The following is a 17,537-nucleotide window of genomic DNA, read 5'->3' on the forward strand; positions in this document are numbered from 1 at the left end:
ACAGGGCCTCATCGTAGGAAGTGTCAAGCCATCTTAATTTTAGGCAGAAATACCAGCTCCTCCTAGAGGAAAAGAGCCAGTCCATAAATAGCTCCAACAGATCCTTTACCCAAGCAGACAAAAGGGTGTGACGTGCAGGAGTTGCTGCTAATGCCAGATTTCATCTTTCCACTGGTAATGTGTCACCTGGGTTTGAGTTTGTCTAAGGTGTGACTTGATGTTCAGGCAGGAGTGTTCATTGATACTCAGTGAGCAGCTCCCCAGATCCTTAGCAGCTCTTGGGAGAACATCTCCAAAGGCACTGCCAAAGGAGTTGAAAGGGGAGGTACCGACTGAAACCCAACCATGGGGACTGAGGTTGCAGGGCTGCTGCACTCCTTGTTCTGGGGCTGTGGCTGCATTTACAGATTTTTATCTTTTGTTGGCATCTTTGATAAATGTTTGGTAACAGCAAGTGGTGCTGCATCCTGTTCCACCAGCCTGGACCAGTGGGCTCTGGTGTTAAAGGCAGGGCTCCCAAACACCGCTTGTTGCCCAAAAAGAGTCTTTGTAACTGTGGGTCGCCACAGCTGCCCTGCTCCTGTTCAAGGATGAGTGAGTGTGGGCCTGGAAGTTCTCCCAGGAGCAGGTTGGTGTGTACAAGCCAGCCCTCTCCTGCCATCCCACCTTCCTGTGTCCCAGGAGGTGCAGTGTCCCTGCTGTCCCCCTAACCCAGGCTGCAGAGGCAAGAACTCGTTCTGCCATCCACCAAGGTTCCTGTGGAGCAGCTGAGTTCATGGGACATGTTTGGGAAAGGCCTGAGGAAGTATCAGATGCTGCAGTGCACGCAGCTCTTGTGTCTCTGACTTCCTGATTACTCTGGGTAGTGGTGAGTGATGCTCAAAGCCACTGACAGCACCTTTCAGTGCGGTCAGTGATGGTCTGAGCTCCTCAGCAGCCTGAGCTGTTCCAGCACAGCCTTCAGTCCTGCAGCCCCTGCTCTGCCCATGGGGGTCTGCTCAGTGTCCTGGCTGCTCTGATGAAAATGTGGTGTGGCCTTTTGTGCTTCAGTGGGCAAAAGGAGAAAATGTGCCTGTTTGTGTCCCTGTTGTTATTGTTTTCATCTAACTTGGGGAGTCTTTCCTTACTCATTAAAGATATAGATTTTAGGTGCCTAATTATGTGTTTTACTTGCCAACTCTCTCCAGTCCCTTTCTTCCATGATCCCATCAGCCTCTTCCCTTCTCATTCCCTTAAATGTGTGTAGATGATGAATAGCAAATCTTCTCATAGAATTCTTCAGGAATATTTAGTGTAGGGTTTTGCTTTTGTTTGCTTTTCTGATGACTTGGAGATGGCATGGTGAGAAAAGAAACATGTGAGCTAAACCTGTTGGTTTGAACATTGTGTCAGAAAATATCCATAAATTGCAAGTTACTACACAGATGTATAGATTTAATGAGACTGTGTAATGCCATTTATTTATGCTAAAGAATCTGACACATACGGTACTGAAAAAAGTTAATACTCTAAGAGTTATTTTATATTTTTCCATTGCCATCTGTCACTGCCTACATAATAATGATACAGGTGAAAGCCTAGCACTGCTTTAAAAAAAAATCAGAATGAATAGTCATTTAAATGTCTTGCTGCTTTAATAGCTGGTGTGTTTTAAGTTGTGGGAAGGAAGCAACAGAGATACCCTCCCCTCGTTTTTAGTATATTAAAATTTGGGTTTAAACAGATTTGGATTCTTGAAGTGACTTATGAAAATGTAAAATGCTTATCAACTCTACTGTCCTTTACATTTTGAAAATTTAAGGGACTAAACCAGATGCTACCATCCTTGCAACATACCATAAGTGGCTCTTGGAGTAGCCCTTTCATGTGCATCTTGAGATATGGGTGAATTTTTGTGCTCTAAGTTCTGCCTTAACAGGCTGAACTCAGTACTGCTGGGCTCTGAACTGGGAGCAGATATTTCCAGATCCCTAAGTCCTTGTCCTCTTGTGCCATCTCAAATAATTAAAATAAAAATAAACTAAGTAAGGACATTTCTTTTTTTTAGCTGCCTCAAGTGAAAATGCATGTTTCAAAGCAGCACCATGCTGACAGAAATCAGCATTTACAAAGACACTGGCTTTTAAGAGTTCTCCTTCAGCACTGTGTAGTTACACTGGGGTTAGGCAAAACTGCTTTCCCTTTATGTCTTTGAGTCGTGCAGGAGTCCAGGCCAGCAGTGACTGTGAGGGGAGATGTCCCTGTGCTCAGGCACAATGTCTGCAATGATCCAGGACTGCAAATGGACCCGGGGACCTGCCCATTGCTTTGCAGCAGCCACCTGCCTCCCAGGGTGCAGACAAGGCTTTGGCTCAAAAAATAAATAAAACAGGTTTTGTTGTTTGTCTGCTTTTTACAATAGAGTGACAAAGACAGAAAATATTTTTGTGGCAGGTGCTTATCCTATAATTTTCCATGGGTTGATGAGTTGGGGAGGTGCCTTATTTAGAGGAAGAGGACATGGCTAGGTCAGGTTGCATTAAGATGATTTAGAGTTTATATAATGAGAAATAAATAAAACTTTTCCTGAAAGCTGTGAATGATGATGTGTAACTTGGTAATGAAAGCCTTTCACTGATTTAAGAGAATGTCTTTAGTGGTTAAAAATGCCAGAAAATGAAGCAAAGTCCAGGCACAGAGAAGTGATTCCACTGGCTTCAAACAATTTCTTCAGGTGTATTTTCAAATATGGTGCAGATCCCAAATGGAAAGTTCTTTATAAATGAAATAATCATTACTGTTATCATTACTACCCTTGGCATATACTGGGAAACATTTTAGGAAGTTCTGCACTTAATAAGAAGCAGAGACAACAATGAGTGAGTAATAAGGTTTGGTCTCCTCAAATGGATGTTATCAATCATTTTATTTTTGTTTATAAGGGATGGTCCATATATAGCTGCAGTTTGTCAGCATTTTCTATTACAAACTTCTAGTTTTTGTACTGTATAGAGCTCTCAGCAGCCTCTTAGCCAATGCACTTAGGGGTGAGTGTTGTGTCACTCCTCAATGAGTATTTCTTCTGCTCCCTCACTGGAATCTGAACTGGTCTTTAAAAAGTGTTTGTGGTTTAATGTTTTGGTAGACAGCCTGTTTCACTGTAGGACTGAACCTTTATTTTTTCTCCTCTCTCTGCTTTTCTGTGTGCATCAGAAATAATTGTACTGAAGTAAAGAAGAGCTGTGGTAGGAGAGGAGACTGCCAGTATTTAATGTGCACCTTGCAGACAATTAGAGACTCACTTTAGGTCAGCAGAGGAAAGGCCATGGGAGACCACCCACAGCACCAAAGCTGCCTCCTGCACTGCACAGCCACTGTGACATGGAACTTCACAATGGAAGGGGCTCTGGGGAGCAGCTGCTGAGCACCACCACCCCCAGCATCACCTGCCCCTCAGAAACAAGTGAGAAATCATTCACACAGAGGCACAAAGTCCCAATGGCTGCAGCATGCAGGACAACACAGCGAGGGAGCACAAGGACTGGGCAGGTCTTGTGTAAAGACACAGTTTGCCAGATGACATGAAAACCATGTCTTGTTCAACAGCAAAAGGAGAGGAGAAAGAAAAATCCTGCTGCCTCTCACCTCATCAATACAGGGGGAAAAAAAGGCAGAACAAATAAAGATATATCCAACAATTGCTCCTAGTTTGACCTTAGGGAAAAATCTGTGAGTCCAAGACTGTAATCTGATTTAGTTTGAGGGGACAGCAGAGGAGCAGAGTCCTGCTGTGTTCACTCATCTTGCATAGGCATCAGGTTTTGGCCTTGCAAAAGGGTAGGGAGAATGGGAAAGGGAAACTCCTCCTCGCACCTGTAGGGAATTGGCAGAAACCTTGTCTTATGTTATGCACAATATTTGTTGCACTATATTACTTTGTAAGTACAGGCACAAAGGGAGGGGGAGGCTGGGTCATCAGGAGTACTTTTCCTACCCTGGGATATGAATACACGACTGGCTTGTGTAAGTGCTGCTTGCGTAGATGCATTTGTGGGTGAAATTTGGCCTGAGGTCTTTCTGGAGAGGAATCTTGTGACACTGAGCAATCATATATATTCAATTAGGAGTTCATACTCTTGCCAGATGGAGGTATGCAGCATGGGTGACTTGTGGTGAGCAAACAGTCATGCCTGAGGGCTGGGCATCTGGGGGAGATTCTGGGCTGGGTACTCCCTTGCTTGCTTACACCAAGGAACTCCTTACTCAGTGTCCCAGCCTTTGGAATTCAGCTGGAATCTCACTGAATGTGACCTTTTGGGAGACTGGAGGGATTGCTGGCTCAAAACATTTCTGGTGTGTGTGTCATTGAAACCATCAAAATTGGGCCCTGTGGTAGAGAAGAGATCTCAGCTCTTAATGCTGCTCTTGCTGGGATGGTGTTTGCTTAAATCAGAGCCCCTCCAGTGGTAACTGTGTTCTTTTCGGCTTCATAATTTGCGTAAGCTTGTACAGCCATTTGAGCATAAAAGTTGTTTCACGCCTTTTAGTGCTGCAGTCTTCATTCCTTGTGTCTGGAATGTCCTGGAGAGCTGGGTTGGGAGAAACCACCTGGTTATTGCTCTGAAGGTGTGTGGTGACATCTGGGGTGCAGCTCCACGTGAGCCAAAGCTGGTTGTTGTGGTGGCACAGTAGGCCTGATCCAGCTGAAAAGGTTAGATTTTTTTCTCAGGAAGATCAGTTTTCAACCAGGTCGGTGTAGCACCCAGTTCCATGATCACTGGTGCCAGTAGAAAAGATGGAAGGGGTGGGGATTGAGGGATGGCAACCACAGTTTGTGTCAGCTAAAACCTGACTGAAGCTTGGCTTAGCTATGCAATAGCATCCTAATTTAAACTAAACTTGGGTGTAACAGACCTGTTAGTCTACACTTACTGCACACACCACCTCCAGAAGATATGAAATAAGTCTTCTGTTGCATTTAGTGAGAGTTTAAATTGACTTCAGAGGTAGCAGGCTTAAACTGAGATTCTTCAAAGTGAAAACTAAAAATTTCTAATGATCCCTAAATAAGCCGATGAGTTCTCACTGAATTTCTGGCGCATTAAGCACCTCCTTGTGGGCTTGAAGAATCCCGTTTGTGGCATGCAGGAAAGGACTCAGCACAAAGTTTCTAAAACATTCCCTTCTCTTTCTTATTAGTTGTGAACTATTTGGTTTGATTTAGGTGTTGTGAATGAGCAGAACCCTGTGGAGGTTACTCATGACAGGATGGTAGCACCATCTATGATTCACCCAAAGCTAAATCTTTGGAGCTTGCAATAAACAAATTTGACATCCAGCATTGGGAACGTCCATGATCAGACATTTTGGTACTTGAGTCAAGAAGAGGGTTGGGTAATTTCCCCCTACTGCAGGTGACATTCACCCTCATTTGTTCCAGCCAGATGCAGCTTCACTTCTCTCTAAGCCTCCAGAAACTTCAATCTACTGTGAAAGCAAAACTGACTCCTTTGAAATACACCTTTCTGACTCTGGGCTGAAACATCTTTCATTTCAGTGTTGGTAGGACAGCATTGCCCACAGGTGCCACTGAAGAGACTCTCCCATTCTCCTGAGCAGCAGATGCACTGCCTTGAGCAGATCTCACCCTGCTTATTCCTCAGCATCACAGCTTTGGAGTGATACCTGCTACTCAGGAGAAGGGGAGACCTGCTTATTTCTCAGGAACTGAACAGTTTTTGTTTAAAAAAACCCCAAACAACAGTTAAAAGCTGATTGCTTTTTAATGTCAACCTGTTAGATAAGTACTTTGTGTCTATGAGGTGACAACAGAGCCGATTCTGTGCTCTGTTCTGCCGCTGCTGGACTGGTATTCTTTAAAAAGGGGAGACTTGCTGGTGGCTCCCTTGGCTCCCTCCCTTGTTTACACATTTAATAGCTCACAATTAAGCTGCAATGAACTTGAAAAGTGTTGTTAACTTAAACACAAACTCTATCAGCAACAAGAAACTCAAAGATTAAGTTTTCTTTCACCCAAGAATATTTTGTGCTATTTCAGGAGGAAAGTATGTTTGAACATGCATTAAAGTCTCACTACACTTCTGGAGTGATGTAAACACCCTCTTGAAGGGCCCATTTTGCTACCAGAGTGCTCTTAGACTGAGCAAGAGCCAGGGATCATTGTTTCCAGCTTTTGGCATTCCTTACCTTGAACTTTCAAAATCCATCAAGACAGAAGGGTTTTCCCCCCCTCCTCCTTTAATTTTCATCTTAAAAAACACTTACTGGTTTGCTATTCTGGTTCTTAAAATTAACTCTATTACACTCTCTCTTGCTGAGTGCTTTTGACAGTGTAGAAACAGGGAGTTTAATAATATAGGGACACACCAACTCCAAGGCTTCTGATGTGTAAGAATTTGGTTCAAAACCTTTTAGAAACTGGGTCATTTTCCATTTGTCTGTGGCTGCCATTTAGCAATGTCATTAATGCACTGCCTAGGAGAGGTGCATGATTGAAATAGATGGTGTCACTGACCACTGACAGGACGATATGCACAAGGCTGTGCTGTAGTTAGGGCTCAGCCTCATTTTCCAGAGGGAAGTACCAATTTCATAATCTCTTTACATCTGGGTGTAAAGACAGACACATCATCTGGGCTTTGCATGCTGCTTTTTGTTGTGTTCTGGACAGGGATTGCTGGTGCCCCACCTGGCACCACTCTCTGGCCACGTTGTGTCTGTCAATGTCCTTCACTGTGTTCACCCACGGAGCCATCCAAGGCTCCCCGGGGGTGGCAGGTTTGAATTTTGCCTCCTCAAGGATGAATATCTGAAGCTGGGCCAAAGCTTTGTTTCCTGCTGGCGAGAGGAAAGGCGATGGGGGGAGAGGCGTGGGAGGCCTTGAGGGGTCTGGCTTGACTTGCTGCTGCTTGGGGACAGCAGGAAGGGGCTGGTGGTGCATGGCTGCTGCCAGGAAAGGCCAGCCTCCAGCTGGAGACCACAAACCCTGGGTGACAGTGGCCAGCCTGCCTTTCCAAGGCCACAGATAAAATAAGCATTGACCTAGGACAGCAGACACTGGAGGAGACAGAGGGATGCAGCCCTGCTGCCTTCTCCCTGGTGTGTTGGACTGCAGGAATTTTGTTTCTTAGTGGGAATTGCACTCTTGTTGCTTGCTTAAGAAGATGTCCAGTGCTTTAATTTACACTCCACCTGGGTATCACATCTCTCAGCAAGACAAAGGGATTTTTTCCCCCCATATCTCACTTCTGAGTGAAAAATTTCCATGACGGAGGATGAAATACCAGGAATGTTTTCTTTAGGTGGACATTCCAACTTCTGGTTTGTAGCCATGCTAATTTGTGGGTGAAGGAAATATTTTTGCACTGAAAAGTTCCCAAGAAACTGTTTAACAGGGAATTGGAGTTTAATTGGCACTTATGAGACATTAACAATAATTGTATTCAATTTGACCACTCAGGATAAAGTGTGATTCAGGATCAGCTGATCTGTGTGCTGAAAAAAAAAAAGAAAACAACAACAACAACAAAAAACCAACCTACCAAACCCCAAAAAATAAAGAAAAATTAAAAAGAAAGCAACATGAATGTGTGGACTGGCAAATATGTGCCATTAGCTTAATTTTTCCAGGTAGAAGCTTTTGTGCTGCTTGTCTTATGTTTTTCCCCACAAGGTGTTTTGCCAGTCTGGGAAGAGTACAAGGAACATGTATTAACTGTAGGAAAATGGGTTGACTTCAAGTTCATGCTTTTGCAGTGAGCTGGATTACAGTTTTATCCCTACTATCTGTTTTGCTGTCTTTTTGTTGTTGTTAGGAATGTCCCAAAAACTTTAAAAAACTCCAACAAAATCCACTCATTTATGCTTCTATCAAGCATATGAACAAGAAAGGCAAGGGAGCACAGGGTGAAATTTGGTGTGTAGCCTTGTGTAGGATGTAGGACAGCCATCACCATCCCTTGAACATTTCTTTGAGTTCCTTGTGCTCCCTCAGTGCTGTAGGTGAAAACAAAGGCAGTGCCGCTATTGAATGATTGCAGCTTCCGAGGCTGGCTGAGAGCAGAGAAAACAAACTATATGCAATTTAAGTGCCTGTTTGTATGCAAGCTACCCCACAGCCTAATATATACATACACCTATGTGATGTAAGGCAGAGGAGATGACCTGATTAGCAAAGCCCTCCAAGGAGCTGAGGAGATCCTTGCTCCCCTCCCTGGAGACCTGTGGCTGGTCCCAGCTGGAGGAAACCTTTCCACAGCTACCAGAGGGTTTCTGAAAATGGCACTGGCTGTGCTCCGTGTGCACGAAGGTGAGGGAAGCAGGGAGAGCAAACAGCCTGCACAGCTCATAGAATAGCTGGGATGTTTTGAAGGATGCAGTGTGAATTCCTCGGGCTTTGTGAGCTCTGTGTGTGTTGGGAGGCTGTGCTCCAGCAAACAGCTCACACTGCTTGGTCCTGCTCCCTATCCTGTGCCATGAAAGCGTCATTCAGCAGAAAGAAGTGCTAGGGGAAGGAAGACAAAGTAAGTGGCCTTCCCGTTCGTAAGCTCTCACAGCCTTGTTCTCATGAATGCTGAGCAGGCAGAGGTCCACAGCTGTGAATGGGAAGTCGTGGTGCTCAGCACTAACTGCACTCAAGTATTTATTATCCCAAGTCAGAGAAACAGACAAAAGTGTATATATGTACACATAAGATTCAAGACTTTCTCTTGTGAGTACATGTAAATATGCACAGTTGGGATGTGGCTTTTGGATATTTTGTGCAGTGCTGTGCTAGGACAGCGTGCAGGCTCGTGGCAGTGACCTGGGGTTTTAGGTGAAGAGCACAGGGCACTATTTCTGGCTGTGCTGTAGCTACTTGTGTGGCTGAGTGTATTAAATCCTGCTCCTAGAGCCAGCGAGCTGTTTCTTTGGGCTTCATTCTCAGACTTGCTGAATAGCCCGAAAGGCTGCTATTATTAGAGGGAACTGCTTCTGAAAGTGGGCTGTCCATAAATCACCAGTGTGTGCTTTCCATGGGGAGGTGGGTCTGGGAGCTCAGCTCTCTCCCTCACAGCCCACGGAGCTGCCAGAGCTCCTGCTCTTCCTCCTTTCTGCTCAGCCCCTCCACAAGGGCAGATCCTGTCGGTCAGGAGGCTGCTGGCTGTGCCACTCGAGCTCAGCACCAGGGAAGGATGGCTTCCCATGGCTTCTCTTGCTGCCCTGGTGGGGCAGTCCTCTCCTGCTCCCTGTGCAAACTGCCTCTTCTTGACCTGTTTCTACCCAGGGCACTGCCTGGGGTCACATCCTAGCTGACCGTTCAGTCTGAGCTGGTTTTTACTCTTTTAAGAACAAGAAATGCATCTCTGTGGCAACAAAAATATTAATTCCCTTCTGTAAGTGATGCACTCAAATATTTTGTAGTTACCATTTGGATGGCAGTGCCTGTGTTCATACTGCTCTGCTGTGATCTGATGCAGCAGTGTCCTTGCTCTGGCTTTGCCATAACAGTAATTTCTTTTCAGTTCTTAGCTCCCATTAGTGCCTTGATGAGTTGTGAAAGATGTTTCAACAGTTTTATGATTAAAAGGGAACATCTTACCGTTACTTGGTCTCTGGTTGCTGTACCCTCTTCATTATGCTTTCCCTGGTAACAGTGATTTAGAGTTGCAGCGTCAACATCAGTCTCTGAACCCTGTGTTTTCTGGGAAGGAGAAGAAAGGAAGATGAAGGAGGACCTCTAAATAGTCATATTTTTTCTTCTGGTATTTTCAGGCCAGCTGTTTGAAAGTGTGATGCCTCACAGTGTTTAGCTATAATTGTCATTGAGTTCCTGGATGGGGACCCCTTCGAAGTTGCCAAGGAGCGAGCACATGTGGCCAGAGTTTGGTGAGACCAGGCAGGCACAGGGCACAGATTTGTGCTCCAGGTCTGCTGCTGTCACTGGCACTTGTGCCAATGGCCTTAGTACAGAGGTCAAAGACTGCTTAGATATGAAGGCTGAATCACCTCCTTGTTAAACCCCTCAGCAGGATCAAGGCTTAGGGAAGCAGACACGTGGGCTTGCCTTCTGGCTGACACTGTGGATGGAGGCTCTGACTCTGGGACGGGCCTTTCAGCAGGTTCGACCAACTCTTGGGGCATTGAAGTGGGGGCATTTGGTGATTACAACACCCCTGCACTGACACCCTTTGTGAAAAAGCCTGGCCCCTTTGTTTCCTTTAAAGGCTTGCTGATACCACAAGCTCTCAGTGGTTAAAGGAGGTTTATCCTGTCACCCGAGGATCACAGAAATCATCAGTGAGACTGCCAGTTTCACCAGGCAGATGTGAAAAGTCTTCAACTGCATGTATTTTGCTTGCAAATATAAATAATCCAGCAGTGTAGGTCTTGCTGCAGCCCTGTTTGCCTTGGCAGTGTCCCATGGACGTGAATCAGAAGGTGGGAGCAGAAAAGCTCTGGAGGCTCATCCAGAGACTGGTCTCCCCTCCATCAGGGAACCTGTCCGTGCAGGCAGGGTGATTTGGAGATTACTGGCACAGCCCACAAGCCTGGCTTCACTAGATCTTTGCATTTGGAACAATCCTGCTTTGTTTCCTTGTGCTGTGCCTTTGGGAATCTTGCCTCTTGGGGCACTGAGCAGGAGAGGCCTGGAAGGAGCAGCTCTGGCTTTGGTTTTTGCTCCTGTAGCTTTGTCTCCTTGAGAAGAAGGCAACTCTCCTGGTTCAAGTGGAGAAGCAGGAGGTCAGTTCTTAATCCTGCTGCATCTCTGCAACTTTTGACAGCTGTCTCAGTCACAGTACCTGAGTTCTTAAACTTAGAAACTGGGAATTGAAAAAAATTGAAACTAAACAAAGGCTTAAAGAAATAAGTGGTTGTAACTTGTGATGCCATCATCACCATGAGACTGTCATGATGATTTGAGCTTCAAGGCTGTGATTTAATATTGGTAACAGTAGAAAGTTTATCTTGATATAAGTGGTTGGGAACTTGGAAAACACATGCATTGAACTTAATTTTTTTTTTTTTCATTTCAGCAAATTCAGTAAAGCTAGAAATGCAAAGCGATGAGGAATTTGACAGGAAGCCCCTGATTCATGAAGATATTATCAGAGCTCATGATGGAGGAAGCAGCCTGGAAGATCCCTTCATTGGGAGTAACGAGATGGTGGATAACAGAAAGATCCAGGAGCTATCAAGCGAGGGAGGAATCCGGCTTCCGAATGGTAAACTGAAATGTGACGTCTGTGGCATGGTTTGCATTGGGCCCAATGTGCTAATGGTACATAAAAGGAGCCACACTGGTAAGCAGCTGAAAGAAAATCTGTGGCGATGTTGATGTTACCTGACAACTCTTCTCTCTTCCCTTTTCATTCTTGGGGTGGCAGGAATCTCGGGAGGGGGAAAATGGCCTTCACTGCTTTTGTTTCTCTTCCTGCTTTCCAAATTCTGGTGATGCTCTCTTGCTGGCAAGCATGGTGCTTCCTTTACTTTGGTTTCCAGCCTTTTGTTCTTAAAAACAGCACAAAAGTCTGGAAATTGCTGTTCTTACTGTTCTTGACTGGAACAAGATGGTGGGAGTCAATCTCTGGCATGGGGGCAGGTGGGTCGTGCTGTTTGGGTGCAGTGCAAAGCTTTTGAGCCCTTAAGAGGAGTCTTAGGTGTTCTTCCATTGGAGGTGCTCACAGGTGGACAAGAGCAGCAGCTTCCTGGGGATCTACCCTTCTTTTGGAAGTGGCTGGGCCTGGGATAAGCAAACCCTGGAGGGGACACTCATTACCCAGCCATCCTGATGCCAGGGTGGGCTTGCTGCTCACTGTGTGAGCACACTCAGCTGAACCACCCACCTGGCTCCCCCACACCATCTCAGTACCATCCTGCAGGCAGCTTTCAGTGCTTGGTCTCTCCCAGCACTTGTATTTGCATTACCATTTGGAGTCCCAAACAGCTTATCAGGCTTGTGGGTTTGAGAATTCAAGAGGCAAAGGGAACCTCTGCAACATGCTGACTGGGTGGGTCTTTGTGGTTTGAAAAATGAGGCCTTGAGCTTAAACTGGGGTGTTTCAGGGGACTTCTGGTAAAATGGTGTGCTCAGGAAGCTGGTACTCACTCCCCTGTGCTGTCCACTCCTCAGGTGGGAGCAATAGTCACCTCCAACAGAAGTACAGGTGGTGCCAGAACATGATGCTCTCTGGTCTTGCAGCGGTCTACCTTTGATTCAAAAAAGCACTTAAGCTTGTGCTTAACTTTTATGAGATTTAAGCACATGTAAGTCACCTGAAGGGCTTCAAGATACGCTTAACTTTGGATACACACTTAAATCTTATTAAGGTTAAGCACAGGTTTTTGTGGTGGAGCCTCAGGAGGTGTTTGTTCTTCGTATTTTTTAGATATTTTGCTTTTTGTCTTCACTGTTATTTAACGAGGTGAGAGACTCACACTGGCTGACATCTGTAAAGATATAAAAAGAAAGGTGGAGCTTTGGAATAGAGTGAGAAAGACTGTGTAATCCCTTTGTAAACCTGGTAGTTTGCAGTCCAGTAGTGTGCTCTTGATGGGCAAGAAATCAATAGAATTTCTGTACAGAGGAATAATAAATATATATTACATAGTTAATCTCCTGTATATGAGTTGTATTGATAAAAACTTGACCTAAGTGTGTAATGCAAAGCACGGCAGTATCGTTTATGATGCACTCATGACTTTAGACAGGAATTACGAGAGGAGAAAAGCATTAGCTGGAGAATCAAAACCTTGATTAACAATTTGATGTGCTGTTACTAGAAGAGAGAAAGAGAAAACAAGAATGTACCAGACTGAGTCTCCAGCTTTCAACCTCCTGAAAAGTTTTCACTGGTGCTTGCATGTATCTGAGCATATGTATTGTAGGTGCATCAGAGTCCATGTATTTGAACTCGAGCAGCTAAACTAGCTGTGCTAAATTTAGATTTAGGTACTTAATTAAATGGTCTGCACTTCTGAGATACCAAATAGCTGGTGCATCTTTTAAATACAGGCAAGCTGCCTTTTTCATGTTAAAGAAGATGTGTAAATTCAAAGGGAAAGAAACAAAATCTCCTCTGCGTGCGGGTGAGACGGCCGTCTGTGGGTGCATGGGCAGCAATTGCATAACTGGTAGCTTTTTCCTTGGGGCTACTGCTGCTTCCTCTGAGAGCTCTGACTTATCCCATCAGAGCAGAGGAGCTGGGATGTACTGTTCTATACAGATGATTTCAAGCATATAGAAATGGCATTTCTTTTAATGTGCAGCTCGGTGCTCTGTTCTCGGTAAACCAGTTGGCAAATTTTGCAGAGGATTTTTTTTTCCCCCTCCACTTTGTTTGTTTGTTTTTTAATACATGCTGCTACTTGGCTGTCCACAACAGAAGGAGAAGTTTGCTTGGATCTCCACATCCTGGATTTTAAGGCTTATTTTTAACATACTGGTATCTCTCTTGTAAAGTGCAGTATTTTAAAATATATCGCCACTTCCTCAGCAGCGGGGCGTGATGGGCTGGCCCCAGCTCTGGAATGAGCCCTGACCTGTGGGTAGTCTGGTTTTGCAGCCCAAGGGAGAATGGTGGAGAGGAGGGAGGTTGTCCCTAGTGAGTGGAAACAGATGACATTCTTTATAGCTAATCCAACTGGCATGTACATCCCTACCTCTCAAAGCCAATTTAAGTATGTTTTGGGAACTGGATCCTGCTTTACTCTCCTCTTTAACTGCATACAACCAGAGCATGATCTGGTCAGTTGTTTGCATTGGCAGGAACTGAAGTGCTTGTCCCTTCCCCGAAAACCTGTCAGCATTTTATGTAAATCACCCAAAATGCTGTGGTCCATAGCAGAGGCTGTAATTTGTGTGTATGCTGGGATGAGTGCAGCTTTCCTTGCACTGGGGATCAAGGCTTGGCTCTGGCTGTGCTGTGGGCTCTGGCTGTGCTGTGCACAGAGAGAGGCATTTCTCCAGCTATTATTCCTCTGTTCCTGAAGAGCACTTGTCTTCCCTGCTGCATTATGGTAGTTCAGTCAAACAGATACAGGGGTGGGGAAAATAATCTGTCGTGGGTGAGGCCAGAGTAGGTGAGCTCAGTGTCCCATCTCTGATCCTGGTGTGCAGTCACCCCTTTCTGTGATACATCAAGCTGGGGATTGCCCATTCATCCCTCAGATCATGGTCCAAGTGATGCTCTGGTCTGCAGCCCTTCCATCACAGGGTCTGTGGCACTGCTGATTGTGCCAAACACTGCATTTCTCTGAAAAACTGCTAATTGAGGTGAAGTGTTTTTGTGATCTGCTGGGCACCAGGAGAAGGGCTTTCTGTTTATTTGTCATTGCTGACAGAGAATAAATAAAATGCTTGGTGTGGGAATTAAGCATGATTCAATCCCTGCATTAGTGAGCAGGGTAACCCCCTCCCTCATGTGCCACGTCCTTGTGTCAGAAAAATAACATGGGCTGGATTTATTTTCCTCTTTTCCCATACTGTGTTCTTTTGGTCCAAATTTCATAGTCCACAGAACATTCCTCAAGTTGCAGATCTCAATCAGTTTTTTGTTACTGCAGGAGATGACTTGGTCATAGAATATTGCAATTGGATACTCCAGGGATTTGTGCTTAGAGATGTAGAGGGAAGGGGAAAAGGAGAAGAGGGAAATAATCCAGGTTTTCTGAGATCATGAGAAGGATGTCAGTGATTTCTCATCTCTTTATGCTTTCTTCTGTGGGCCCAAATTAAAACTCCCCTGCTTCTTGTTTCTGGGAAAGCAGGAACTGTATTCTGGTATAGCCATGCTGATACTTCTGTTCTCTTTGAGGTCCATGTGTTGTTCTCCCTTTTGCTGTGAATTGTGACCTTTTTTTTAATATTTTTTTTTGTCTGCTGTAACACCCAATCCCTTATCTAGTTTGCTGCTAGATTTTGTAATGCTTTTTATTTCTAAGAGAAGGCTGGCATGACAGAATCATGGAATAGTTTGGGTGGGAAGGGACCCTAAAGCTCATCCCTTTCCATCCTCTGCCATGGCCAGGAACACCTTCCATGAGCCCAGGTTGCTCCAAGCCCTGTCCAGCCTGGCCTTGGACACCTCTGGGGGCTGGGCTTCCACAGCTTCTCATCCTCATTGTTTTTTAAAACACAGAGGTTAAATGCTTTCTCTGTGTGGATGTTGCAGCAGTACAGTGGCAAAGGCAAAGCAAAAGGGCAGAGGCAGTGCCCAGGGAGGATGTCAGCCTTGCCCCTCTCGTACTTTGGGCTGGTGTGTTACTTTGAGGCTTTTTTGGGGGTGTTAACTGCAGATCTCAGATCTTTTTTTGGGCTCCACAAGCACTTGGACACTGTAAATCAGTGAAATGAGTTATGTGCCCAGGAGGGAGATGTTCAACCTCTGTTTAGCACCCATAGCATTACAACTGAACATATGCAGCCTGGGAACTCTGAATGCAATTTAACTTTTTTCCCATGCAGAGTTCAAGTTTTTAGGACCAAAGTAATAAAAGACAAAAACCCCAGTTGTGTTGTTCTATATAAAAGACTCGTATGCCTAAGCAGCTAACCAAGAGCAAATTTAAATAAACAGTCATATAAACCCATTTTGATGAACTCCACTGGACTGCCTCTCTCATTTTGCTGACAGAAGGGTTTTTTTGGTTTAATTTCTAATTTGTAACCTAGTGCAGCTTTCCGCATTGTCTCCTGCAATCTTAATCCAAAATTTTAGGGTTAAATTTCTGAAAGTCCAGTTTTCTACTTAGGTTCTGACGTCTAACTTTCTGAAAAGTCATCTCTTTTCCTATTTAAGCATAAAGAAAGAGAGCTGAGATTTTTGAAATTGCTCTGGGCAGAAGGATGTGTTTTACTTGCAGTACTCAATAACTAAACTCTTCTGATAGATTTCCAAGTTCACTTAAAAGATTTTTCTGTCTTAAGAATGCAGTCATAAATTTGTACAAAGGACCACTGGAAATCACCCAGGATTTCCCAGGAATTTTTCATGAGAGATTTGTCAGTGCTGTTTTATAATAAATTGCCCTGTCTGGAAGCAGGTTTTTTCCAACAAAAAGCCGTGCTAAAATCACTGATTTCATGTGGTGTGCAGGCTGTTGAGTGAATCACATAGAACAGTAAGGAGGTATGCAGACTGCTTCTGGTCCCTGGAATAACAAACAGAGAAATGGAGCAAGGTCTGCTGCTCTGTGTCTCGCTTGGGTAAATGCAGGTTGGAGCTCAGCACTGTCACTGTGTTGGGAATACTGCTGACAATTCCCTCGTGTTCCTGGGACAGAGCACAATCACAGCAGCTGCAGCATCTGATAAATCAGGAGAAATGTTTCGTTTTAACAAAATGAATATTAACAAAAAGCCTATTGTGGAAGGGTGAAAATCGGTATTATTAGTAAGAGCAAATACTTTCTGATGGCAGCACCGGCACAGTAATTTTGTGTTAAGAGGCTGGAAAGAAAAAATCCCATTTGAGAAGTACTTAAGCTATACTTTGCATATCAAAAGTATCTGCCACACAAAAAAGGTTGAGTTCCCAGATACACATTTAACCAGGAGAGATGTTGAAGTCCCTCTGGACCTGGTTTTTATGTAGCAGGACTGCTGCTGTAGGAATACCCTGACTGCGTTATTGAGAACCAGTGCATTAATTTGTGAGTCACTCCCCTTTGATTTCAAACGGACAAATGTTACCAGCCAAGGGCTAAGAAAATCTGACTCCTTGGCTGCCAAATCTGTGGGCTTCACATCCTCAGCCAAATTTCTGGTTAAATACAGAAAATATCTCATCTTTGCAGCGAAAATATCACTGTTTTGCACTGGTCTGAGATTCGAAGAAGGTTAACTCATACTGAAACTTCTGCACAGCACTTCCGTGCTGAGGCGGGAAGGGAGTGCTGCTGTGCAGGGAAACTTCCAATTAAGCAGAAAAAGGAGTTGGTTTGCTTTTTGAAACAACATTTGACATCTGTGAAATCTATTAGTAGGAAGTTCATTGGCTCATTTGCCTGGTTTCAGGTTGTATCAGCCAGCCAGCACTCGTAGCTTGTGCAGTGAAGTCTCCATCCAGCTGTCATGTATTAAAGACACTGTGAAAGAAAGGCCCATGTCTTAACTGTCCTGTCTTCAGGGGTCCACTTCACCATTTGTTAAGGATTCATTTACACTAGAGCAAGTTAACCTGTGCACTTCAGAAACTCATGTAACTCAAGAGCAGTAATTTTTCATTACTATTATTCATGATTCTTTTTCCTCGAGGAGACAGCAGTAATGGATGCATGTTTAACAATGAGCTGTGAGGTTTCAACAGTATTTTATTGTAATTTAAAAGTAAATATTGAAATCATACATTTTGATTAATATTTTATTTACCTGTAAAATGATAAAACTCTATGGATGTCTTTATTAGTTTAATTATTCCTTGGCACAAGCCCCTCTTACAAAGCCTTCAGGAAAGATAATACTTGGCAGCTCTGGCTTACCTCACCTTGTCTGTTCCTGAAGTAACTTAAATAATTAAATTCCCTCTGCTGGAGAGCAAGGGTTTTTTTAGGCATTC

At 44.4% G+C, this 17,537-nt stretch overlaps 1 protein-coding gene across 3 annotated transcripts in view; it reads left to right on the forward strand.

Annotated features, from left to right (window-relative positions):
- The window catches only part of IKZF2 (IKAROS family zinc finger 2), a 117,472-nt gene that overhangs the window by 50,615 nt on the left and 49,320 nt on the right, over window positions 1-17,537 (forward strand). For all 3 annotated transcript variants that reach the window (XM_033064936.1, XM_033064935.1, XM_033064937.1), the window contains one exon: window positions 11,016-11,282. In XM_033064936.1, coding sequence (XP_032920827.1) covers window positions 11,016-11,282 — 267 coding nt within the window. The remainder of the gene's footprint in view (window positions 1-11,015; window positions 11,283-17,537) is intronic.

The sequence above is a fragment of the Catharus ustulatus genome, chromosome 7 (assembly GCF_009819885.2).
Source record: "Catharus ustulatus isolate bCatUst1 chromosome 7, bCatUst1.pri.v2, whole genome shotgun sequence".
NCBI lineage: Eukaryota > Metazoa > Chordata > Aves > Passeriformes > Turdidae > Catharus > Catharus ustulatus.